Source organism: Salmo salar, chromosome 11, assembly GCF_965601325.2.
Source record: "Salmo salar chromosome 11, fSalSal1, whole genome shotgun sequence".
In the NCBI taxonomy this organism is placed as follows: Eukaryota; Metazoa; Chordata; class Actinopteri; order Salmoniformes; family Salmonidae; genus Salmo; species Salmo salar.
Window position 1 is genome coordinate 9,328,111 of NC_138301.1, and position 26,698 is coordinate 9,354,808.

General features: G+C 41.8%; 1 protein-coding gene across 2 annotated transcripts in view; it reads left to right on the plus strand.

Moving 5' to 3' along the window:
- LOC106561924 (tetraspanin-4) overlaps nt 1-9,228 on the plus strand; it is a 109,178-nt gene extending 99,950 nt beyond the window's left edge. For both annotated transcript variants that reach the window (XM_045688973.2, XM_014126328.3), the window contains 3 exons: nt 2,291-2,422; nt 4,990-5,073; nt 8,725-9,228. In XM_045688973.2, the coding sequence (XP_045544929.1) occupies nt 2,291-2,422; nt 4,990-5,073; nt 8,725-8,793 (285 nt within the window). In that variant the 3' untranslated portion in view covers nt 8,794-9,228. The remainder of the gene's footprint in view (nt 1-2,290; nt 2,423-4,989; nt 5,074-8,724) is intronic.
- Nucleotides 9,229-26,698: the final 17,470 nt, after the last annotated feature.

The window sequence follows — 26,698 nt, forward strand, 5'->3', positions numbered from 1 at the left end:
TATCCACAGTAAAACGAGTCCTTTAAAATCGACATATCCTGAAAGGCCGCTCAGCAAGGAAGAAACCACTGCTCCAAAACCACCATAAAGCAAGACTATGGTTTGCAACTGCACATGGGGACAAAGATCATAGTTTTTGGAGAAATGTCCACTGGTCTGATGAAACAAAAATAGAACTGTTTGCCCATAATGACCATCGTTATGTTTGGAAGAAAAAGGGGGAGGCTTGCAAGCCGAAGAACACCATCCCAACCGTGAAGCACAGGGGTGGCAACATCATGTTGTGGGGGTGCTTTGCTGCAGGAGGGACTGGTGCACTTCACAAAATAGATGGCATCATGAGGTAGGAAAATTATGTGGATATATTAAAGCAACATCTCAAGACATCAGACAGGAAGTTAAAGCTTGCAAATGGGTCTTCCAAATGGACAATGACCCCAAGCATACTTCCAAAGTTGTGGCAAAATGTCTTAAGGACAACAAAGTCAAGGTATTGGAGTGGCCATCACAAAGCCCTGACCTCAATCTTATAGAACATTTGTGGGCAGAACTGAAAAAGCGTGTGCGAGCAAGGAGGCCTACAAACCTGACTCAGTTACACCAGCTCTGTCAGGAGGAATGAGCTAAAATTCACCCAACTTATTGTGGGAAGCTTGTGGAAGGCTACCCAAAATGTTTGACCCAAGTTGAACAATTTAAAGGCAATGCTACCAAATACTAATTGAGTGTATGTAAACTTCTGACCCACTGGGAATGCGATGAAATAAATCACTCTACTATTCTGACGTTTCACATTCTTAAAATAAAGTTGTGATCCTAACTGACCTAAGACGGGGCATTTTTACTAGGATTAAATGTCAGGAGTTGTGAAACTGAGTTTAAACGTATTTGTCTAAGGTGTATGTAAATTTACGACTTCAATTGTGTACACTGTATCCTTCACTATCTATTGCATCTTAACCGCTCTGTCACTGCTCATACATATATTTTATACTTATCCCATTCCTTTACTAGATTGTGTGTAGTATGTTTTGTTGTGTAATTTGTTAGATATTAGGTTTTGTTGTGGAATTGTTCGATATTACCTGTTAGATACTGCTACACTGTCGGATCTAGTAGCATAAGCATTTCGTTACACTCGCAATAACATCTGCTAACCATGTGTATGTGACCAATAAAATGTTATTTTATTTGATGCAAGGCACAAAACCCTAATTGCTCCTGTAAGTCATCCAAAGCGTCTAAGTGACTAAAATGTAAGTCAGCTTGTCCTGCTTAGACTGCCCCCTGGTGGTCAACAGTAGAACAGTACAGTCGTCTTAAATGAGTCTGGTCCTAGATCGGTTTATGACACGGAATGACAATGACCATAGGAGTTTGCAAGACAGCACAATCAGATCTGGGGCCAGGCAGTTCAAGCTTGGAGAAATACAGTACTGCAGGCTAATTACATTATCATATGTACCACTTCATAGGGACAAGGGATTACGCAATCAAACCTGATTCCAACCAATAAGAATAGCCTTCGATTCTTTAAATAGGCTGTCAATCAGTAAGACGAATGCAAATTGGACCGCACGGCTCCCCGAAGAACAACACTGTTTGTTTCCACACTCACTTTGATGTGCTTGGCTTTGTATTATTCATGACCAAAATCCACAGCTCAAGTCATGGGCAAAGGAAAGTAGGAAACACAAGGTGAGGAAAGATAGTAGAGGAAAGATTGAATAAAAGGAGCTCGTAAAAATGCTGCAGGCACTGCTGGTGAAAGCTGCCGATAGACATCAAAAGATACCTGATACAAGATATCAGACTTTGGGCTGTTTATCACAGAAGGGGCCACTTTTACATTATAGAGTCCAGTTTGGTTGTTTGTAGTGGGCATTAGTTGTGTGACTGACAGCACGTGTGTGTGACTGACAGCACGTGTGTGTGTGTGTGTGTGTGTGTGTGTGTGTGACCATGGGTTCAACGTGAAATTCTAGATTGAGTCAAATGTCAAAACCGCAGCAAGAAAAGTTCTCATTCCATAAAACCATGCTTACCCTCTCCACACCTCACTGAATACATTACCACACAGCAAAATGCTAATCTATTTTCAATTCAGTAATGGCCACTTTGGAGTGATGAGGGAGAACTATCTAAATAAAAGATGTGACAGATATGTTTAACATGTCAGTGCCTGAGAATGATCTCTGTTTATGAATCATGCAGAATGGTTTTAGTGTGTTCCGTGTTCGCTTTTCCTCTCTGTTCTGTCATTGACGTGCAGTGTCCTTGTCTGGTGTAGTTCCGCTGCTGTGGCGTGACCAACCACACGGACTGGTTTGACGTGTACAACGCCAGCCGTGTGCCTGACTCCTGCTGTCTGGAGTACAGCGACAACTGTGGCCTCGAGAACCCAGGGACCTGGTGGACTGCGGTAAGATGCACAGAATCACACATGCACGAACACAAACACATATGCGCACACACACACTCTCTCTGACATGAATACGCACACGCATGCACACTAGTTGTTCCCAAATGTTATTTTGTTGTTTTTGGTGCCCAAATGTAATTTTCTTTTTTGTTCAAAAGCCTCCCTTGTGACCAACCAGGTAAACAAAACATTATACTGTGAAAAATCTCCGACAATCCACACAGTCCACTGAGCTTTTGCTAAAACCCTACCCACGCTTTGGGAAACACTGCTCTGCTGTGCTGAGGAGAACGACCTGTTTTCATATTCCTTATACCTGTGGTACAAGGCATATTGAAATATAAGGGGTATTTAATCCCTAAAAGTGGGGGGGGAGCTTTACTGCATTTACATTACATTTAAGTCATTTAGCAGACGCTCTTATCCAGAGCGACTTACAAATTGGTGGATTCACCTTATGATATCCAGTGGAACAACCACTTACAATAGTCCATCTAAATCTTTTAAGGGGGGAGTTAGAAGGATTACTATATCCTATCCTAGGTATTCCTTAAAGAGGTGGGGTTTCAGGTGTCTCCGGAAGGTGACACATTCTTAAATGGCAAAACAGACAGTCAGAAAATGCATCATAAAGAATAAGGTTTAGATCTAGGAAAAAGCTCAGGAATAATTGTGTATTTTTTTGGGACACGTTTAACCCCTTTTTTGGGGGCACAAAACTACTTCCATACTTTCATTCATTTTTTTAAACTGGTACCGGGTTACCTTTAGACTAGTCCCGTGACACTTGTGGGAGTCGTAGGAAAAAAATGGAGAACACCATAGTCGGGATGCCTCCTCGTCTGACAAACAGAGTAGTATCTCCGCCACTTTCCACAGATATATCTCTAGTTTAGACCGATTTTGGTGGAGATTTGTTTATGTTAATCAACTCTATGGGGTTTTTAAATCTAGGCTTTGAGGTCTGCAGCAGCAGTGCTGATTTTCTTTCGCCCCTGGTAGTTAGTTAATATATAATTACTTGATTAATACCCGTGTTGGGCGAGAGAATCCACTCAACTGGTGTCCCAGGTCTAAATCCCTGATTCTAGGGAAGACTGAAAACCAGCAGTGTTATAGACTAACAGGCTGACTACACCGCTTGCGTCGCGTGCGCGTTGCTAAATAAATAGAAATCTATGTTATTCAATTATTGAGCGCGCCAACGAGTGTCTGCGTTGCCAAGGGCTAAAATAGAAATCAGTTCTATTTGTGACGCAGATCGCGCTGCAAGTCCTGCCTCTCCCATCTCCTCATTGGTTTATAGAAGCAGGTACCCACGTGCCATCTCATTGGTTATACCCACGTGGGTGACTGAAAGACGAACGAGGTCAGTGGCGGTAATGCACCTAATTTAGGAAAGTTGCCAATCGCAATATAAAGTCAAGAGAAGAAAAAGCCTGGAAGGAGGAGAGATGACTAGAAATGATTCGGTTGAACGTTTTATGTGTGGATTAATTGGCGGAGTAGAGGACCTTGTGCATTTCAGGTAAAATAACAACTCAATGTTTATATCTCAGGACAAATTAGCTAGCAACAGCAAGCTAGCTAAATAGGACAAATTAGCTAGCAAGTACACGCTAACTAGCTAAATTGCCATAAATGTTTAATGCTTTTCGACCTGTCCCCAAATTAATATAATTGGTTCAGAGTTTGCTTTGATATTTTAACCTGCGTGTCGTGATCGTGTTTGGTGTAGGGGGACAAAATACATTTATGCACGATGGCGCACGCGTGCAGCCGGTTTGGGTTTCATGTAAGGCATAAATTCTTTCTGCCGTGTACCATGCCAGGCTCATACACTCTGTGCCAGTCCCATCACTGTCTGCTATTGTCTATGCCACTCTCTTTAATTATTACAACAACCACTTTGAGGATATACAAACTATTCACAATTATTTTTACATAAAGACTTGTAGTACATCATCCTTTTCACTGTGTTACACGTAATGAATGTTGAAAAGGGAGAGTTGGAGAAACTTTATACACTAAGTGTATATCCTGTTCGTGTTGGCCATGAAAAATTCAGCCTACTCGCTTGTTTAAATGTTGTCCCAGCACAGAGCGACGGTATCTGCAAGTCACTCCCATCCTTCTGCCCATTTCGCTAGATAGGGATGTTAGCTATCGCAGGGAACATTGGTTCAAAAGAGCAGAGGTGGGCGAAATGTGGAAGGCATCCATATGGGACCCACTTAGCTAACATGACAAGGAGCTGATTTGCAGAGTAAAAGGCATGTATGGGATGTGGGCGGTGTAGAAAAGGGTCTGTGGGCCAATACTCTTGTAAGTCCACCAAGACTAGCACCAGATGGAGTGAATGAGGAAACGCATTAAATGTTAGTTTTTGTTTTCTCTAACCTTTCAAATAAAATCACTTTTTCCATGGCTGTTCTATTGACTGAAATGAAATGGAATTGATCCCAACCCTGCTGTAGGCTACACTTCGGGCACCTTATGCTATAAATGAGGGGGTTTTGTATAATGTGCTTTAAAATATTTCTTTCCATTCTTGTGTGTCTCCACAGCCATGCTACGAACGGGTGAAGGATTGGCTACAAGAAAATCTGGTGGCATTGTGGATCTTTGCCCTGTGTACGGCACTCACACAGGTACAGACACTGGTGGCACCATTGTACGGTTTACAAGCATTTCGCTACACCCCCAGTAACATCTACTAAACACGTGGATGTGACCAATACATTTTATTTGGTCGATTTTGAAGTGCACATTAAAAGTCTTTTTGAATGCTTATGTTTCAGTGGGTAGCGTGTTATAGTGATGTCTATTGACAGGGAACCACAGCATCTTAGCTTGGCACCAGAAGATCGGCATTTTGCTTTTCCAACTTTGATCATTGTCATTGCTATACATTCCAAATATCTGCACATATGAACGTTTTACGGTAGCTTGCATTGCATTGGGGTCAGACTGAATGGCATGACGACAAAAGTCAGAGGAGTTGGTTAAAGCACATATTGTACAGATCTGGAACCAGGCTAATATCACTAATAATTGATAAGAAATTAGATGATTTGAAAGTAAGCCACTATTGTTAACTATTACAGTGAATTCAAATTCATGGAGACTGGTCGTGTCTAAATACCCATACTAGCTTACTACATACTTAAACTGCATACTATTTAGCACGCAGCATAGTAAAAAGTATACAGTATGCCGCGACCACAACGTAGTAGTGGATCCTGACTGGCTGAGTACGTGGGGCGGGGCTGAGTGCAGGTGAATTTTTCTTGCATCGCATTATCCAACGGTAGTGGTGCGTGGGTAAAATAACTGTGGACCCATAGTTCTGATTTCTGTGTGCGTTCGTGCAAATAGAAAAACGTGTTGACTCACCCTACTTGTAGAGAAACGCCAATGTCATCCTCCTCTCTTTCATGTTGACGAACAGTCTACCACTCTGTCATAAAGTACACGCTTTTATTTTTTGTTGTCCTAGGCTACCTGGCTGAAATGCTTGCTCGCTAGCCTAACTTCCATTCATGGGCAACGTTAGCAAGTTAACATTAGCCTTTTACATCTAGCTACCTATTGAACTTCCATCCTCTCAGGCCAGGGGCACAACAATGTATGAATTAATGGTTGGATCAGAATCCCCATTATAATCATTGGCCAGTACTGAGAATTAAGCAAAATCACAAGTCCAAATCCCTATTTCCATCCATGGCTAATTTAGGAAAGGGACAATTTTAGCTAGCTGGCTATCTAGCCACCCGGAGGACAACAACACAATGATATGCAACAATTCAAGTTCTCAATGGGATTTGATAGCAGTGATGCCAAAATCCAAGCTAGTTTACCTTGGCATTCATGAATACAAGCCACTGTTAACCAGCCTGATAATGGCTAACTTCCAATTAGATTAATGTGTCTACACTCTGAATGGAGCTATAGGCCTACTCAGGCTGGTTATAGGCAGACTATCACATTCGACCTATACCGTTGCCCATATAGCCCTTCTATCCTATTTAAAAAGGACTGAAGACAGAAACAAATAATTTGGTCCCATTTCAACATATTTGTTAGTGAAACCAACTGAATCATATACATTAGCCTAGTACACACACCAAACCTTTTCAAATCAAAAGGCTATTGCACAGAAAAATGTGGACAGTTGGGTGCATGGCAAATTCAGAACCGCTGGACAGCAACATAATAATCTAAAGCACTGATCATTGGGAAGGAGTTAAGGCTTGATCCATACATTAAATAATTAAACAGGTAGCCTACAAAACTAAAACAATCCATATGTTAAAAACAAAAAGCCTGATTACATGACATCAATAACGCAGCTACATCCCGAGTCCCCGGTGCCGACACATTCAATAAATCAAGATGTTTTAGTATTTAGTTTAAAAGCTCTGATGAAGGCCAAGAGAACAATAAACACTTTATGAGAAAACAGAAATCCACTTTGGGTAAAAAAATAAAATAAAAAAAGATGCAGCCTACGATGCAATACTCGCAAGTTTTTGAACACCTACTCATTCCAGGGTTTTTCTTTATTTGTACTATTTTTTACATTGTAGAATAATAGTGAAGACATCAAAGCTATGAAATAACACACATGGAATCATGTAGTAACCAAAAAAACTGTTAAACAAATCAGAATAATTTATATTTAAGATTCTTCAAATATCCACCCTTTGCCTTGACAGCTTTGCACACTCTTGGCATTCTCTCAACCAGCTTCATCTGGAATGCTTTTCCAACAGTCTTGAAGGAGTTCCAACATATGCTGAGCACTTGCTGGCTGCTTTTGCTTCACTCAATTTGGTTAAGGTTGGGGGATTGTGGAGGCCAGGTCATCTGATGCAGCACTCCATCACTCTCCTTCTTGGTCAAATAGCCCTTACACAGCCTGGAGGTGTGTTGGGTCATTGTCCTGTTGAAAAACAAATGATAGTCCCACTAAGAGCAAACCAGATGGGATGGCGTAACGCTGCAGAATGCTGTGGTAGCCATGCTGATTAAGTGTGCCTTGAATTCTAAATAAATTACAGAGTGTCACCAACAAAGCACCCCCACACCATCACACCTCCTTAATGCTTCCCAGTGGGAAATACACATGCGGAGATCATCCGTTCACCCACTCCGCATCTCACAAAGACATGGCGGTTGGAACCAAAAATCAAATGTCCACCGGTCTAATGTCCATTTCTCGTGTTTCTTGGCCCAAGCAAGTCTCTTCTTCTTATTGGTGTCCTTTAGTAGTGGTTTCTTTGCAGCAATTCGACCATGAAGGCCTGCTTCACACAGTCTCCTCTGAACAGTTGATGTTGATGTGTCTGTTACTTGAGCTCTGAAGCATTTATTTTGGCTGCAATTTTTGAGGCTGGTAACTCTAATGAACTTATCCTCTACAGTAGAGGTAACTCGGGGTCTTCCATTCCTGTGGCAGTCCTCATGAGAGACAGTTTCATCATAGCGCTTGATGGTTTTTACAACTGCACTTGAAGAAACTTTCAAAGTTCTTGACATTTTCCATATTGACAGACCATGTCTTAAAGTAATGATGAACTGTTGTTTCTCTTTGCTTATTTGAGCTATTCTTGCCATAATATGGACTTGGTCTTTTACCAAATACGGCTATCTTCTGTATACCACCCCTACCTTGTCACAACACAACTGATTGGCTCAAACGCATTAAGAAGGAAAGAAATTCCACAAATTAACTTAAGACACACCTGTTAATTGAAATGCATTCCAGGTGACTACCTCATGAAGCTGGTTGAGAAAATGCCAAGAGTGTGCAAAGCTGTCATCAAGGCGAAGGGTGGCTATTTGAAAAATCTTAAATATATTTTGATTTGTTGAACACTTTTCCAGTTACTACATGATTCCATGTGTTATTGCATAGTTTTGATGTCTTCACTATTATTCTACAATGTAGAAGGAAGTAGGTGTTCTAAAACCTTTGAGCGGTAGTGTATAAACTATAAAACTTTCTATTTCCGCATACTGAGAATGCGTCTTATGCGATTGCATTGTTTTGTGTGATTGGTTCATTTCTGTAGCAAATCCCCATATCTTGATTATCAGCTGTTGTCAAAGCCGAAATGAGTATGACATCCGGGCATTTAAAGTAAACTAGATTTTCTGCTATAAAATGTCAAAACATTTGCGTACTCAAACGGCCTACTATTTAGGACGCAAGTATGGGTATTCGGACACGGCCACTTTTATTGATGATGTAGTTGTGTCACATTGATTTTGATTGTGTATGTGTTCCCTTTGTGTAGATTCTGGGTTTGGTGTTCTCTATGACGATGTTCTGCCATGCAGTCAAAGTGGAGACCTTCTACGCCTAGCTTTGCCCCAAAGGACTCTGGGAATGAGGGAGGCACACACACACCCCTCCCCTCCCACAGACCCTCTCCCTCCACTCTTTCTCAGCGACACCCTCGCAGACCAATCCTCATGTAACCTCTTCACAACAACCTGTACTGTTAAACAACCCCCAATGTCATATCGGGAGACGATGGATGGTTTTTGCTCAATAAAATGTTATTCGCTCATTTTGTGCTCAACACATACATGTAATATATAGAAATACACATTGAGCTGTAATCCTTTTTTAAATATGTTTTAAATTATTTTGAATCATTCTATAATGTAAGTGTTTTGAAATGAGAGGAGAGCTAAGGAATGCAGGTCAAGAGGGCATTTAGTAAAACAGGCCATGCGAGTACTAAAAGTGCGTGGTTCTTATGATGGTGTTTAATAAAATGTTTGGCTTGTCCAAATCGATTTATCCTCGAGTTTTTTTTCTTCCACCATCAAGAAATACAGTAAATTAGAATCCATTGTTAACAGTGAATTCATAATTTATTTAATGAACTAGTTAATCTGGAGGGATTTATTACATATAAATGAATAGAAGTATAGCAACTTCAATACGAAGAATGTCTGGATGTTCACAAAACCCATGAAAATAGACAATGGTCCCTAGGCCCATCTCGAGTGTTTTGCACAGATCAACGAGTCATCGTAGGCTACTAAATGTCTCGATCTCGCTGTCACAATCTGTCAAGATCCTCGACAACGTCTCCCTGCTATGGCCTAGGGGCATTTCTTTCTCACAGTTCTCATCAATGTTATTACATTCACATTCACCCAACATCTGTGTGACCCCATGAATAACCATTCCTTTTTTTACCCCCATGTCTACAGTCGTTTAGCTATTTCTAGCTTGGTAGATCAGTCTTCCGTACCAAATGCATGAGAACATCAGAACTCCAAAACAACATTTGATTAGAAATGTGTTTGTGGTCACAACCGGCTGTGATCGGGACAATTGACCTAGCGTCATCTGAGTAGGTGAGGGTTTGGCTGGGGGGGGCTATACTTGGCTCATAGCGCTCTAGCGATGGGCCGGGCGCCTGCAGGCTGACCTCGGTCATCAGTTGAACAATGTTTCCTCTGACACATTGGTGCAGCTGGCTTCCGGGTTAAGCAGGCAGTACATTAGTGTCTAGTTTGAGAATCAGACTCCTCACAAGTCCTCAACTGGCAGCTTCATTAAACAGTACCCGCAAAACACCAGTCTCATCGTCAACAGTGAAGAGGCGACTCCGGGATGCTGGCCTTCTAGGCAGATTTTCTCTGTCCCGTCAGTGTCTGTGTTAATCTTTTATTTTTATTGGCCAGTCTGAGATACGGCTTTTTCTTTGCAACTCTGCCTAGAAGGCCAGCATCCCGGAGTACTAGTATTACAGCCTGAAAAGTATGATGTTGACATGAACAGTCAAATCAAAGCTACGGTAGATACAGTTGAAGTCGAAAGTTTACATACACTTAGGTTGGAGTCAATAAAACTCATTTTTCAACCACTCCACAAATTTCTTGTTAACAAACTATAATTTTGGCAAGTCGGTTAGGACATCTACTTTGTGCATGACAAGTAATTTTTCCAACAATTGTTTACAGACAGATTATTTCACTTATAATTCATGGATCACAATTTCAGAGGGTCAGAGGTTAATGTGCACTAAGTTGACTGAGCCTTTAAACAGCTCGGAAAATTCCAGAAAATGATGTTATGGCTAAAGAGGCTTCTGAGAGGCTAATTGACATCATTTGAGTCAATTGGAGGTGTACCTGTGGATGTACACTGCTCAGGAAAATAAAGGGAACACTTAAACAACACAATGTAACTCCAAGTCAATCACACTTCTGTGAAATCAAACTGCCCACTTAGGAAGCAACACTGATTGACAATAAATTTCACATGCTGTTGTGCAAATGGAATAGACAACAGGTGGAAATTATAGGCAATTAGCAAGACACCCCCAATAAAGGAGTGGTTCTGCAAGTGGGGACCACAGACCACTTCTCAGTTCCTATGCTTCCTGGCTGATGTTTTGGTCACTTTTGAATGCTGGCGGTGCTTTCACTCTAGTGGTAGCATGAGACGGAGTCTACAACCCACACAAGTGGCTCAGGTAGTGCAGCTCATCCAGGATGGCACATCAATGCGAGCTGTGGCAAGAAGGTTTGCTGTGTCTGTCAGCGTAGTGTCCAGAGCATGGAGGCGCTACCAGGAAACAGGCCAGTACATCAGGAGACGTGGAGGAGGCCGTAGGAGGGCAACAACCCAGCAGCAGGACCGCTACCTCCACCTTTGTGCAAGGAGGAGCAGGAGAAGCACTGCCAGAGCCCTGCAAAATGACCTCCAGCAGGCCACAAATGTGCATGTGTCTGCTCAAACGGTCAGAAACAGACTCCATGAGGGTGGTATGAGGGCCCGACGTCAACAGGTGGGGGTTGTGCTTACAGCCCAACACCGTGCAGGACGTTTGGCATTTGCCAGAGAACACCAAGATTGGCAAATTCGCCACTGGCTCTTCACAGATGAAAGCAGGTTCACACTGAGCACGTGACAGAGTCTGGAGACGCCGTGGAAAACGTTCTGCTGCCTGCAACATCCTCCAGCATGACCGGTTTGGCGGTGGGTCAGTCATGGTGTGGGATGGCATTTCTTTGGGGGGCCGCACAGCCCTCCATGTGCTCGCCAAAGGTAGCCTGACTGCCATTAGGTACCGTGATGAGATCCTCAGACCCCTTGTGAGACCATATGCTGGTGCGGTTGGCCCTGGGTTCCTCCTAATGCAAGACAATGCTAGACCTCATGTGGCTGGAGTGTGTCAGCAGTTCCTGCAAGAGGAAGGCATTGATGCTATGGACTGGCCAGCCCGTTCCCCAGACCTGAATCCAATTGAGCACATCTGGGACATCATGTCTCGCTCCATCCACCAACGCCACATTGCACCACAGACTGTCCAGGAGTTGGCGGATGCTTTAGTCCAGGTCTGGGAGGAGATCCCTCTGGAGACCATCTGCCACCTCATCAGGAGCATGCCCAGGCGTTGTAGGGAGGTCATACAGGCACGTGGAGGCCACACACACTACTGAGACTCATTTTGACTTGTTTTAAGGACATTACATCAAAGTTGGATCAGCCTGTAGTGTGGTTTTCCACTTTAATTTTGAGTGTGACTCCAAATCCAGACCTCCATGGGTTGATAAATTGGATTTCCATTGATAATTTTTGTGTGATTTTGTTGTCAGCACATTCAACTATGTAAAGAAAAAAGTATTTAATAAGATTATTTCTTTCATTCAGATCTAGGATGTGTTGTTTAAGTGTTCCCTTTATTTTTTTGAGCAGTATATTTCAAGGCCTACCTTCAAACTCAGTGCCTCTTTGCTTGACATCATGGGAAAATCAAAAGAAATTAGCCAAGACCTCAGAACAAGTCTGGTTCATCCTTGGGGGCAATTTCCAAACGCCTGAAGGTACCACGTTCATCTGTACAAACAATAGTACGCAAGTATAAACACCATGGGACCACGCAGCCGTCATACCGCTCAGGAAGGAGACGCGTTCTGTCTCCTAGAGATGAAAGTACTTTTGTGCAAAAAGTGCAAATCAATCCAAGAACAACAGCAAAGGACCTGGTGAAGATGCTGGAGGAAACAAGTACAAAAGTATCTATATTCACAGTAAAATGAGTCCTATATCGACATAACCTGAAAGGCCACTCAGCAAGGAAGAAGCCACTGCTCCGAAACCGCCATAAAAAAGCCAGACTACGGTTTGCAACTGCACATGGGGACAAATATCGTATTTTTTGGAGAAATGTCCTCTGGTCTGATGAAACAAAAATAAAACTGCTTGCAAGCCGAAGAACACAATCCCAACCGTGAAGCACGGGGGTGGCAGCATCATGTTGTGTGGGTGCTTTGCTGCAGAAGGGACTGGTGCACATCACAAAATAGATGGCATCATGAGGCAGGAAAATTATGTGGATATATTGAAGCAACATCTCAAGACATCAGTCAGGAAGTTAAAGCTTGGTCGCAAATGGGTCTTCCAAATGGACAATGACCCCAAGCATACTTCCAAAGTTGTGGTAAAATGGCTTAAGGACAACAGCATGGCTACCACAGCATTCTTCAGCGATACGCCATCCAATCTGGTTTGTGCTTAGTGGGACTATCACTTGTTTTTCAACAGTACAATGACCCAAAACACACTTCCAGGCTGTTTAAGGGTTATTTAACCCTTAAGGAGAGTGATGGAGTGCTGCATCAGATGACCTGGCCTCCCCAATCACCCGAACTCAACCCAATTGAGATGGTTTTGGATGAGTTGGACCGCGGAGTGAAGGAAAAGTAGACAACAAGTGCTCAGCATATGCGTTGGAAAAGCATTCCTCATGAAGCTGGTTGAGAGAATGCCAAGAGTGTGCAAAGCTGTCATCAAGGCAAAGGGTGGCTCCTTTGAAGAATCTAAAATATATATATATTTTGATTTGTTTAACACTTTTTGGGTTACAACATGATTCCATATGTGTTATTTCATAGTTTAGATGTCTTCACTATTATTCTACATTGTAGAAAATAGTAAAAAATAAAGAAAAACCCTTGAATGATAAGATGTGTCCAAACTTTTGACTGGTACTGTATATATATTTTTTGCTAAACAGGTGTCTCGGAACAGGTGGGGTTTAGCCTCAGCTGCCCTGAATGACGGGTCGCCACTGCAATCATGTCCCTAATCCCACATTCTATGCGTCTAACTTTTCTTTCTGTGCTTAGCACAGTCATGTCATGGTTGTTGGTATTAAAAGGATATAGTTAAGTCTAGGCTTCTCTATAAAATGTTTCTATTTAAGGTCAGGAAGTAGGCTATTTACTTTGAACAAGATTGAATACTCAACAATGACATATACAGCAAACAATGACATTTTGTTTATGAATGCAGAGCCAACCTAACAGGATAACACTATATTAAGAAAACATGAGAAGAAAAATAACATAATGGATTCTATAAGGATTCCTGTACAAAACACATTTTAACCGTACAGGAATTTCATTAAAGAAAAGACAAAATTGAGATGCTAAAATCCTCTCAATGAAAAGTTGAGACATGTCCTCTGTGTGCATCTGGCATTTGTTTTGAAAAGTGAGTGATCATGGTGTAAAGAGATCCTGGGGCTTGTGTTGGTAAGACCTGATGTTGTACAATGGGTCAAGTGTTCCCAAACTTTTTCACTCAGGCCCCCCTTCCAGGATTGGGGAAAGGTATGCAATGACTGACATGACGAGAAAAAAACTGATGATGCACTTCCCAATTTGTGCATTCTACTATTACAACTTTCAAGAGTAAGTTAAAAGCCGGACTGAGTTGTATGAACTGAATGCATTCACTACTGTAAGTCGCTCTGGATAAGAGCGTCTGCTAAATGACTAAAATGTAATGTAAATGTAAATCAAAATAGATTTCTCTCCCATCTACACACAATAACACATAATGACAAAGCGAAAACGTGTTTTGACATTTTTGTACATTTATTGAAAATGAAATGCAGAAATATCTAATTTACATAAGTATTCACACCACTGGGTCAATACATGTTAGAATCACCTTTAGCAGCGATTACAGACGTCTTTCTGGATATGTCTCTAAGAGATTTGCACACCTGTATTGTACAAAATTGACACATTATTTTTTAAATTCTTTAAGCTCTGTCAAGTTGGTAATCGTCATTGCTAGACAGACATTTAAGTCTTTCCATAGATTTTCAAGCCGATTTAAACTGTATCTAGGCCACTAAGGAACATTCAAGGTTGTCTTGGTAACCAACTCCAGTGTATATATGGCCTTGTTATTGTCCTGCTGAAAGATGAATTTGTCTCCTAGTGTCTGTTGGAAAGCAGACTGAACCAGATTTTCCTCTAGGATTTTGCCTGTGCTTAGCTCTATTTTATTTCTTTTTATCAACAAACAAAAAAACATACCCATAACATGATGGCGCCACCACCATGCTTTAAAATATGAAGAGTGGTGCTCAGTGATGTGTTGTGTTGGCTTTGCCCCAATTTTTTTGTACTTTAGTGCCTTGTTGCATGTTTTGGAATATTTGTATTCTTTCATTTATCTTAGCATCTTCTGTATACCCCCCTACCTTGTCACAACACAACTGATTGGCTCAAACGCATTAAGGAAATAAATTCCACTATTTAACTTTTAACAAGGCACACCTGTTAATTGAAATGCATTCCAGGTGACTACCTCATGAAGCTGGTTGAGAGAATGCCAAGAGTGTGCAAAGCTGTCATCAAGGCAAAGGGTGGCTACTTTGAAGAATCTCAAATATAAAATGTATTTTGATTTGTTTAAAACTTTTTTGGTTACTACATGATTCCATATGTGTTATTTCATAGTGTTGATGTCTTCACTATTATTCTACAATGTAGAAAATAGTAAAAATAAAACCTTGAATGACTAGGTGTGTCCAAACTTTTGACGGTTACTGTATATAGTGACTGAAGAAAGTATTTACACCCCTTTTACTAATAAGTCAAGGGATATGAACACATTCTGAAGACACTGTATATACTGTTTTACTTTCTTTGCTTTCAGGCCCACAGGGAAGGGGTGTTAAAATTATAATAATCAAAAGCTGTTAACAACAAAAATGTGTTTTTCACCTAGGAGAATATAGGGACTTTAAGTTTAATAAAAATCTACTTACAGTTGATATGCCAGCTTGTGAGGATTAAAATAGCCCACAGAAAGCTGCTATTGTAACACATACAGTTGAAGTCGGAAGTTTACATACACCTTAGCCAAATACATTTAAACTCAGTTTTTCACAATTCCTGACATTCAATCCTTGTAAAAATTCCGTCTTAGGTCAGTTAGGATCACCACTTTATTTTAAGAATGTGAAATGTCAGAATAATAGTAGAGAGAATGATTTATTTCAGCTTTTATTTCTCTCATCACATTCCTAGTGTGTCAGAAGTTTACATACTTACTGAGTGTATTTGGTAGCATTGCCTTTAAATTGTTTAACTTGGGTCAAACGTTTCGAGTAGCCTTCCTCCTGACAGAGCTGGTGTAACTGAGTCAGGTTTGCAGGCCTCCTTTCTCGCACACGCTTTTTCAGTTCTGCCCACAAATGTTCTATAGGATTCAGGTCAGGGCTTTGTGATGGCCACTCCAATACCTTGACTTTGTTGTCCTTACGCCATTTTGCCACAACTTTGGAAGTATGCTTGGGGTCATTGTCCATTTGGAAGACCCATTTGCGACCAAGCTTTAACTTCCTGACTGATGTCTTGAAATGTTACTTCAATATATCCACAGAATTTTCCTACCTCGTGTGGCCATCTATTTTGTGAAGTGCACCAGTCCCTCCTGCAGCAAAGCACCCCACAACATGATGCTGCCACCCCCCTGGTTCACAGTTGGGATGGTGTTCTTCGGCTTGCAAGCCTCCCCCTTTTTCCTCCAAACATAACGATGGTCATTATGGCCATACAGTTGTATTTTTGTTTCATCAGACCAGAGGACATTTCTCCAAAAAGTATGATCTTTGTCCCCATGTGCAGTTGCAAACTGTAGTCTGGCTTTTTTATGGCAGTTTTGGAGTAGTGGCTTCTTCCTTGCTGAGCGGCCTTTCAGGTTATGTCGATATAGGACTCGTTTTACTGTGGATATAGATACTTTTTTACCAGTTTCCTCCAGCATCTTCACAAGGTCCTTTGCTGTTGTTCTGGGATTGATTTGCACTTTTCACACCAAAGTACGTTCATCTCTAGGAGACAGAACACGTTTCCTTCCTGAGCGGTATGACGGCTTGACGGCTGCGTGGTCCCATGGTGTTTATACTTGCGTACTATTGTTTGTACAGATGAACGTGGTATCTTCAGGCATTTGGAAATTGCACCCAAGGATGAACCAGACTTGTGGAGGTCTACAATTTGTTTTCTGAGGTCTTGGCGGATTTCTTTTGAGTTTCACATGAAGTCAAGCAAAGAGGCACTGAGTTTGAAGGTAGGCCTTGAAATACATCCACAGGTACACCTCCAATTGACACAAATGATGTCAATTAGCCTATCAGAAGCTTCTAAAGCCATGACATCATTTTCTGGAATTTTCCAAGCTGTTTAACGGCACAGTCAATTTAGTGTATGTAAACTTCTGACCCACTGAAATTGTGATACAGTGAATTATAAGTGAAATAATCTGTCTGTAAACAATTGTTGGAAAAATGACTTGTGTCATGCACAAAGTAGATGTCCTAACCGACTTGCCAAAACTATAGTTTGTTAACAAGAAATTTATGGAGTGGTTGAAAAACAATTTTTAATGACTCCAACCTAAGTGTATGTAAACTTCAGACTTCAACTGTAGCTGCTGAAACCCATCTGTGGTCACATCTGCCATTTGGGCTGGTGAGTGTTTCTATCTCAGTGTATTGCTTAGAACAGTAGTTAGTGAGTGCATTAATTATGCTTCAAAGTTATCAAGGTTACATATTTATTTTATTTATTTATTTAACTAGGCAAGCCAGTTAAGAACAAATTCTTATTTACAATGACGGCCTACCGAAAGGCCAAAGGCCTCCAGCCGGGACGGGGGCTGGGATAAAAAATATATATATATCTAGGACAAAACACACTTCACGACATGAGAGACAACACAACACTACATAAAGAGAGACCTAAGCCAACAACATAGCAAGGCAGCAACACATGACAACACAACATGACAGCAGCACAACATGGTAGCAGCACAAAACGTGGTACAAACATCATTGGGCACAGACAACAGCACAACGGGCAAGAAGGTAGGCACAATAATACATCACGCAAAGCAGCCACAACTGCCAGTAAGTGTCCATGACTGAGTCTTTGAATGAAGAGATTGAGATAAAACTGTCCAGTTTGGGTGTTTGTTGCAGCTCGTTCCAGTCGCTAGCTGCAGCGAACTGAAAAGACTAGCGACCCAGGGATGTGTGTGCTTTGGGGACCTTTTAACAGAATGTGACTGGCAGAACGGGTGTTGTATGTGGAGGTTGAGGGCTGCAGTCGATATCTCCGATAGGGGGGAGTGAGGCCTAAGAAGGTTTTATAAATAAGCATCAACCAGTGGGTCTTGCAATGGGTATACAGAGATGACCAGTTTACAGAGGAGTATAGAGTGCAGTGATGTGTCCTATAAGGAGCATTTGTGGCAAATCTGATGGCCGAAAGGTAACTAACATCTTGCCGTTCGAGAGCACCCTTACCTACCGATCTATAAATTACTTCTCCGTAATCTACCATGGGTAGGATGGTCATCCGAATCAGGGTTAGTTTGACAGCTTGGGTGAAAGAGGAGCGATTACGATAGAGGAAACCAAGTCTAGATTTAACTTTAGCCTGCAGGTTTGATATGCACTGAGAGAAGGACAGTGTACCGTCTAGCCATACTCCCAAGTACTTGTATGAGGTGACTACCTCAAGCTCTAAACCCTCAGAGGTAGTAATCACACCTAAGGTGGAGAGGGGCATTCTTCTTACCAAACCACATTACCTTTGTTTTGGAGGTGTTCGGGGCAGAGAAAGCTTGTTGGACATTAAGAAAGCTTTGTGTAGAGCGTTTAACACAAAATCCGGGGAGGGGCCAGCTGAGCATAAGACTGTATCATTTACATATAAATGGATATTCCATCCACTTTTTGTTTTATGGTTATGTGGAATAACTATCAGACCATAAAACTCAGCCTGACTATTAGGACAAGCTTATTCCATCAGTAGTCCTCCCTCGTGCCGCCAAATTTAATATTTACAGCAATTGACAAAGCAGGCCGTCACTGAATATTTAATGTGGGTATTCACAAAACATCCATGCCAATTATGACAATGACTTGTAGTCAAATTTGATATTTGCTATATGGACCTCAACTCTCAGAACAGTACATGTAATATTCACAAACATTTTTATTTAACTAGGCAAGTCAGTTAAGAACAAATTTTTATTCACAATGACAGCCTAGGAACAGTGGGTTAACATGGGCAGAACGACAGATTTTTACCATGTCAGCTTGGGGATTCGATCTAGCAACCTTTCGGTTACTGGCCCAACGGTTACTAGGCTACCTGCTGCCCCAAAACATTAACCCTTAGTCATCTACTGGAAGCTGAACTACACAACACAGTCCTGATTAACATAGAGTTAATTTCTTAGAACTAAAGATCTCAACTAAAGAGATGTGCCTCACCTCAGCTCACATTGTTGAATATAAGGTAATATTTACAGTATATTGTGAAAGTATTCAGACCACTTGATTTTTCCACATTTTGTTACGTTACAGCCTTATTGTAACGTAACATATTGTAAAATGTATTATAAATCTACACACAATACCCCATAATGACAAAGAAAAAAAATTACATAAGTATTCAGACCCTTTACTCAGTACTTTGTTGAAGCACCTTAGGCAGCAATTACAGCCTCGAGTCTTCTTGGCTATGATGCTACAAGCTTGGCACACCTGTATTTGGGGAGTTTCTACCATTCTTCTCTGCAGATCCTCTCAAGCTCTGTCAGGTCTGAGTGGGAGCGTCGCTGCACAGCTATTTTCAGTTCTCTCCAGAGAGGTTAGATCGGGTTCAAATCCGGGCTCTGGCTGGGCCACTCAAGGACATTCAGAGACTTGTCCCGTAGCCACTCCTGCGTTGTCTTGGCTGTGAGCTTAGGGTCGTTGTCCTGTTGGAAGGTGAACCTTCGCCCCAGTCTGAGGTCCTGAGCGCTCTGGAGCAGGTTTTCATCAAGGATCTCTCTGTACTTTGCTCTGTTCATCTTTCCCTCGATCCTGACTAGTGTCATGACGTTGGCCTGTGGGTAAGGTTTATGATCCCCCCCATAAATACCTTTCTCCCTTCCCTCTCTCTCTGACTCTACTGAAGGACTCTTGAATAGCCTTTGTTAAACATAGAGAGTCTGGGAACATCAAACAAGTGGGGGGAAAGGAACCATATTTCGGTAATAGAACCAGTTGAAAATATGCGTTGGTACTTAGTGAATAGGATGTCTGTTCGGTTGTCATCTGAGACATTATGACTGATGACAGGACGACATAAACTGTATCTGGGAAAGTCTACACATTCTAGTTATCAGATTCACATGGAATTGTTGTGCAAATTAAATGTTTGAATATGAAACTATTTGTGATAAGATTAAATGTAATCTTAGCTTCCAAATGAGAGAATTGGGTTTTCATAAGGTTAGAGCCCTGCTCAATCAGTGGCCCGCCCCTGTGAAGAGACATTGGTTATAAACTATGAAACACACCCTTCTCTCCCTCCACTATATAAGCCCTTGACGAAAATGTAACCTCCTGTTCCGAGGACGATAGGACGACGGTCCATACGTTAAAAAGGACTAACATGTCAACTACAGAACCAAGCCAACCTCAACGTGAGCTTTGGTTGTGAATGGTATGAGCTTTGAACTCTTATTCACTAAAGAAGTGAGACATCCTAGCCGTTGAGTTAGCAACAGCAGCTGTAAACGTGGGCTAGGAAAGGACGGACGACGTAACCAATCTAACACATAACGAAGATACTACAACGTATCCAATTTACTACCAGAGACATTCTTCCGAGGACAGCAAGATCTCTGTTGGGCAACACGACCAGCATCTACGACCAACCAACCGAAGCGCAGCTCAGAGTAAATATTTATTGCATTTTCCTTTTCCAAATGGGCGGTAATTTAGAATGCATAAGATACTGTATTTACAAAAGATTAGCTTCTCCCTTTGTTCCTCAGTCTTCCCGCTCTTTCATTCAAGCCCAACCCCCTCTCTTTGTGTAACAAGCCATCATACAGGTTCCGTCTACCAGGGACGTTTTCAGTATGACATAATTTGCATTCTGTGTATATGTAATTCTGTGTGATTAGTTAGGTATTTAGGAAATAAATAATTAAACCCAATTTTGTATTGCTGATTCAACTTGTTAGCCAGAGTTCGTGAAGATAACCAAGAATTTACAACTTTCAGATGAGACTGAAATAAGGTGACGATTAATATTGACTGCTATTGATGTAAAATATTACTAGGTCTTTCAGAGTTTATTCGGAAGATAACAGCTCTATAAACACTCTTTCGTGGTGCCCTGACTTTCTAGTTAATTACATTTACATGATTAGCTCAATCAGGTAATATTAATTACAGAGAAAGGATTTTATAGAATAGCATGTCATATCACTTAATCCGGCATAGCCAAAGACACGACACTAGCCTCCCAGTCCTTGCCGCTGAAAAACATCCCCACAGCATCTTGATCTTGATTTCACCAGACCAGAGAATCTTGTTTCTCTAGGTCTGAGAGCCTTTAGGTGCCTTTTGGCAAACTCCAAGCGGGCTGACATGTGCCTTTTTACTGAGGAGTGGCTTCTGTCTGGCCACTCTACCATAAAGGCCTGTTTTGGTGGAGTGCTGCAGAGATGGTTGTCCTTCTGGAAGGTTCTCCCATCTCTACAGAGGAACTCTGGAGCTCTTTCAGAGTGACCATCGGGTTCTTGTTCACATCCCTGACCAAGGCTCTTCTCCCCCGATTGCTCAGTTTGGTTCCAAACTTCTTCCATTTAAGAATGATGGAGGCCACTGTGTTCTTGGGGACCTTCAATGCTGCAGAAATGTTTTAGTAGCCTTCCCCCAACCTTTCTGGGATTGCACCAGAATTCCCATAATAATATCTCTCAAATCTCTATATCATTATGGATAGTTTGATGTTGGGGGGGGGTCAGAAATCTTGTGCACAAAGCTGAAAAAACCCTACATCAAATAGATTCGATAGATCATAATCAAACTCTAAAATTATGGGTGTCATTGAGGATGTTTAAAAAGAAACTTGATACAAGCGTGGTAAATTCTGAAAATATGCCTATTATACAGTGAGGTCCAAAAGCATTTGAAATGATAGAATTTTCATCGATATCGGGTGAACCGTTTAGAAATTACAGCACTTTTTGTACATAGTCGTCGTTCCCCCATTTTAGGCAACCCAAAGTATTTGGAGAAATTCACTTATGTGTATTAAAGTAGTCAAACGTTTAGTATTTTGTCTCATAGTCCTCGCACGCAATGACTACATACATCATGCTTGTGACTCTACAAACTTGTTTGATGCTTTTGCAGTTTGTTTTGGTTGTGTTTCAGATTATTTTCTGCTACCATGATTACGGATAAACAAGAACTGTGAATATTTGTATTTATTAGCGATCCCCATTATCTGCTACTCTTTCTGGGGTCCAAACACATTAAGGCACTTACATCACACATAAAACAAAAGATAAAAACAGTACATCACATAACATTATTACGCCACTAAATATCTACAATACAAAATGTATAATACCACCATACAACAATATTACAATGTACGTGTGTGTAGAGTGGGTGTGCTAGCTTGTGTGTGCGTATTGTATGCGTGTGTCTGTTCTTGTGTGTGTGCATCTCTTCACCAAAAAAATCTGATTCTACTTCTTGCATCAGTTATCTGATGTGGAACAGAGTTCCATATAGCCATGGCTCTATGTAGTATGTTCTTGACTTCGGGATTGTGGTATGCATGAGTGTCCGAGCGGTGTGCTAGTAGTTTAAACAGACACCTCGGTGCATTCAGCATGTCAACACTTCTTACAAAAACAAGTAGTGATGAAGTCAATCTCTCCTCCACTTTGAGCCATGAGAGATTGACATGCATATTATTAATGTCAGCTCTGTGTACATTTCAGGGCCAGCCATGCTGCCCTGTTCTGAGCCAATTGTAATTTGTGGCACCTGACCACATGACTGAACAGTAGTCCAGGTGCGACAAAACTAGGGCCTGTAGAACCTGCTTTGTTGTTAATGTTGTTAAGAATGCAGAGCAACATTTTATTATGGACAGACTTCTCCCCATCTTAGCTCATGTTGTATCAACATGTTTTGACCATGACAGTTTACAATCCAGCGTTACTCCAAGCAGTTTAGTCACCTCAACTTGCTCAATTTCCATATTATTTATTACAAGATTTAGTTGAGGTTTAGGGAATAATTTGGCCCAAAAACAATACTTTAGTTTGAAATATTTAGGACTAACTTGTTCCTTGCCACCGATTCTGAAACTAACTGCAGCTCTTCACTCACTGTAGTAGCTGACTTGTATAGTGTTGAGTCATTAGTAAAGATTGAAACAAGTAAGGGGCCTAGACAGCTGCTCTGGGGAATTCCTGATTGTACCCGGATTATGTTGGGGAGGCTTTCATTAAAGAACACCCTCTGTGTTCTGTTAGACAGGTAACTCTTTATCCATAATATAGCAGGGGTAGGCCTCCCGAGTGGCACAAGGCACTGCATTACAGTGTTGAGGCGTCACTACAGCCTGATCCCAGGCTGTGTCACAGCCAGCCATGACCGGGAGTACCATAGGGTGGCGCACATTTGGCCCAGTGTCGTCTGGGTTAGAGGAGGGTCTGGCCGGTGGCTTTCCTTGGCTCATCGCATTCTAGCGACTCTTTGTGGCAGGCCGGGCACCTGCAAGCTGACCTCAGTCGTCAGTTGAACAGTGTTTTCTTCGACACATTGGTGCAGCTGGCTTCCAGGTTAAGCGAGCAGGTGTTAAGAAGCAGCGCAGCTTGGCGGGTCATGTTTCGGAGGACGCAACCTTCGCCTCTCCCGGGCCCGTTGGGGAGTTGCAGCGATGAGACAAGATTGGATCGCAATTGGATATCATGAAATTGTGGAGAAAAAGGTGGTCAAATTTCAACAACCCCCCCCCCCCCCAAAAAAATGTACAAAATAATTGCAGGTGGTGTAAAGCCATAACACACACGTTTTTCCAGCAGCAGACTATGATCAATAATGTCAAAAGCTGCACTGAAGTCTAACAAGACAGCCCCCACAATCATTTTATTATCAATTTCTCTCAGCCAATCATCAGTCATTTGTGGAAGTGCCGTTCTTGTTGAATGTCCTTCCCTATAAGCGTGCTGAAAGTCTGTTGTCAATTTCTTTACAGTAAAATAGCACTGTATCTGTTCAAACACCATTTTTTCCAAAAGTTTACTAAGGGTTGGTAACAGGCTGATTGGTCAGCTATTTGAGCCAGTAAAGGGGGCTTTACTATTCTTGGATGACGGAATTACTTTTGCTTCCTTCCAGGCCTGAGGGCACACACTTCCTAGCAGGCTTAGATTGAAGATTTGGCAAATAGTAATGGCAACATCGTCCACTATTATCCTCAGTCATTTTCCATCCAAGTTGTCAGACCCCAGTGGCTTGTTATTGTTAATAGACAATATTTTCACATTTTCCACTCGCTTTACGTAATTCAAAATGACAGTGCTTGTCTTTCATAATTTGATCAGTTATACTTGGATGTGTAGTGTTAGCGTTTGTTTTCTAATCTCGCCAATGCAAAAATCATTAAAGTAATTGGCAATATCATTTTATATAGGTTTTGTGATGAGCCATCTGATTCAATGAATGATGGAGCTGAGTTTTGTCTTTTTTTATTTATTTTTGTTTCATAATATAATTTCTTCTTTTTATTCAGTTTAGTCACATGATACTCAATTTGCAGTACATTTGCCAATCGGTTGTGCAGCCAAACTTATTTGCCATTTCTTCTACCTCATCCCTCTGAACCATACAATTTTTCCTCATCAATCCACGGGGGTTTAACAGTTTTTACAGTCATTTTCTTTATGGGTGCATGCTTATTAGTAACTGGAATAAGCAATTTCATGAATGTGTCAAGAGCAGCATCTGGTTGCTCCTCATTTCACACCACAGAACTTTGTGGTTGCTAGATTGTGGTCAATACATCTGATGGATTTGGATACTGCTTTAAAGCAAATTCCTGCAGCATTAGTAAAGATGTGCTAAATACATGTGAATTGCATTCCTGTGCTGTTTGTAACTTTCCTGGTTATATTGACTGATAACCTGAACCAGTTTGAAGGTTTTTATTGAGTGAGCTTGATGAAAGCCAGTCAATATTTAAAATCACCCAGAAAATATACACTATATATACAAAAGTATGTGGACACCCCTTTCAAATCAGTGGATTCAGCTATTTCAGCCACACCCATTGCTGACAGGTGTATCAAATTGACACAGCCATGCAATCTCCATAAACAAACATTAGCAGCAGAATGGCCTTACTGAAGAGATCAGTGACTTTCAACGTGGCACCGTCATAGGATGCCACCTTTTATGAAGTCAGTTCATAAAATGTCTGCCCTTCTAGAGCTTCTCCGGTCAACTATAAGTGCTGTTATTGTGAAGTGGAAATGTCTAGGAGCAACAACGGCTCAGCCGCAAGGTGGTAGGCCCCGTTATGTGAGCTTGTGTGACCACCGAGTGCTGAAGTGCGTAAAAATTGTCTGTCCTCAGTTGCAACACTGCAACACACACCTCTGGAAGCAACGTCAGCACAAGAACTGTTCGTCGGTAGCTTCATGAAATGGGTTTCCATGGCCAAGCAGCCGCACACAAGCCTAAGATCACCATGCGCAATGCTAAGCGTCGACTGGAGTCTTGTAAAGCTCGCCGCCATTGGACTCTGGAGCAGTGGAAACGCATTCTCTGGAGTGACGAATCTGGTTTTGGCGGATGCCAGAAAATCACTACCTGCCGGATTGTGCCAACTGTAAAGTTTGGTGGAGGAGGAATAATGGTTTGGGCTAGGCCCCTTAGTTCCTGGGAAGGGAAATCTTAATACTATAGCATACAATGACATTCTAAACTATTCTGTGCTTTCAACGTTTGGGAAAGCCCTTTCCTGTTTCAGCATGACAATGCCCCTATGCACGAAGCGAGGTCGCTATATGAATGGTTTGTGAGATCGGTGTGGAAGAATTTCACTGGCCTGCAGAGCCCTGACCTCAACCGCATCGAACACCTTCGAGATGAATTGGAACGCCGACTCCGAGCCAGGCCTAATCGTCCAACATCAGTGCCCGACGTCACTAATGCTCGAGGCTGAATGGAAGCAAGACCCCGCATCAAATGTACAAAAAGTTCTGTAATTTCTACGTTTTAGTCATTTAGCAGATGCGTTATTCCAGAGCGATTTATAGGAGCAATTCAGGTTAAGTACTTTGCTCAAGGGCACGTCAACAGACGTCGTTTCGGGTGATTCGAACATTTCAGTTACTGACCCAACGCTCTTAACCATTGCCACCCGATATGGATGAAAATACCCTCAAATTAAAGATGACAGTATGCACTTTAACCTCATAGTCGCTATTATTTCAAAGCCAAAGGGCTGCAAAACCTCCATCAAAATGGATCAGTTCCGATTGCTTTCATCGGATGATAGACGCAACAAGGCTAGGATCACCCACTCCGCATGTAACATGTAAAGCATGCTCGTCATCAAAACGAAGCACCGACAGACAAGGGAGAACCTGCCTAGAGAGAACATAAATTAGGGATGCTGTTTGATTTAACAAAATTGGTTTGGTCCTGGCGGAGGATGTTACGGATGTTCTGGTGTACAGCTGACATCGGCAGATAATGCCTCTCCGGGGTTTCCTATAACTACATATACACTTAAGTACCTCTGTGCAGCCACAGCGGACATGTGGTCCAGTTTCCTGTCGTGTTGGCAGTAGTGCGTCTCTGCTCTATGGCATCAGTTGGTTGCTGGCAGTCTGGCACCACCATCTTTCTAGATGTAATTCCGGCAAGGGTCTAGCCTACATCAGGGACCGTATGTAATCAAGCGTCGGAGTGCTGATTTAGGATCAGTTTTTCCTTTTAGACCACATCAAAAATTGATTAGCCAAAATGCTATATGAATACGGGCCCAGTGCTAGTGCTATTCAATTCCAGCCTTCTCCCTGGCAGTTAATTAATCATTGGATTGACCAGAGTT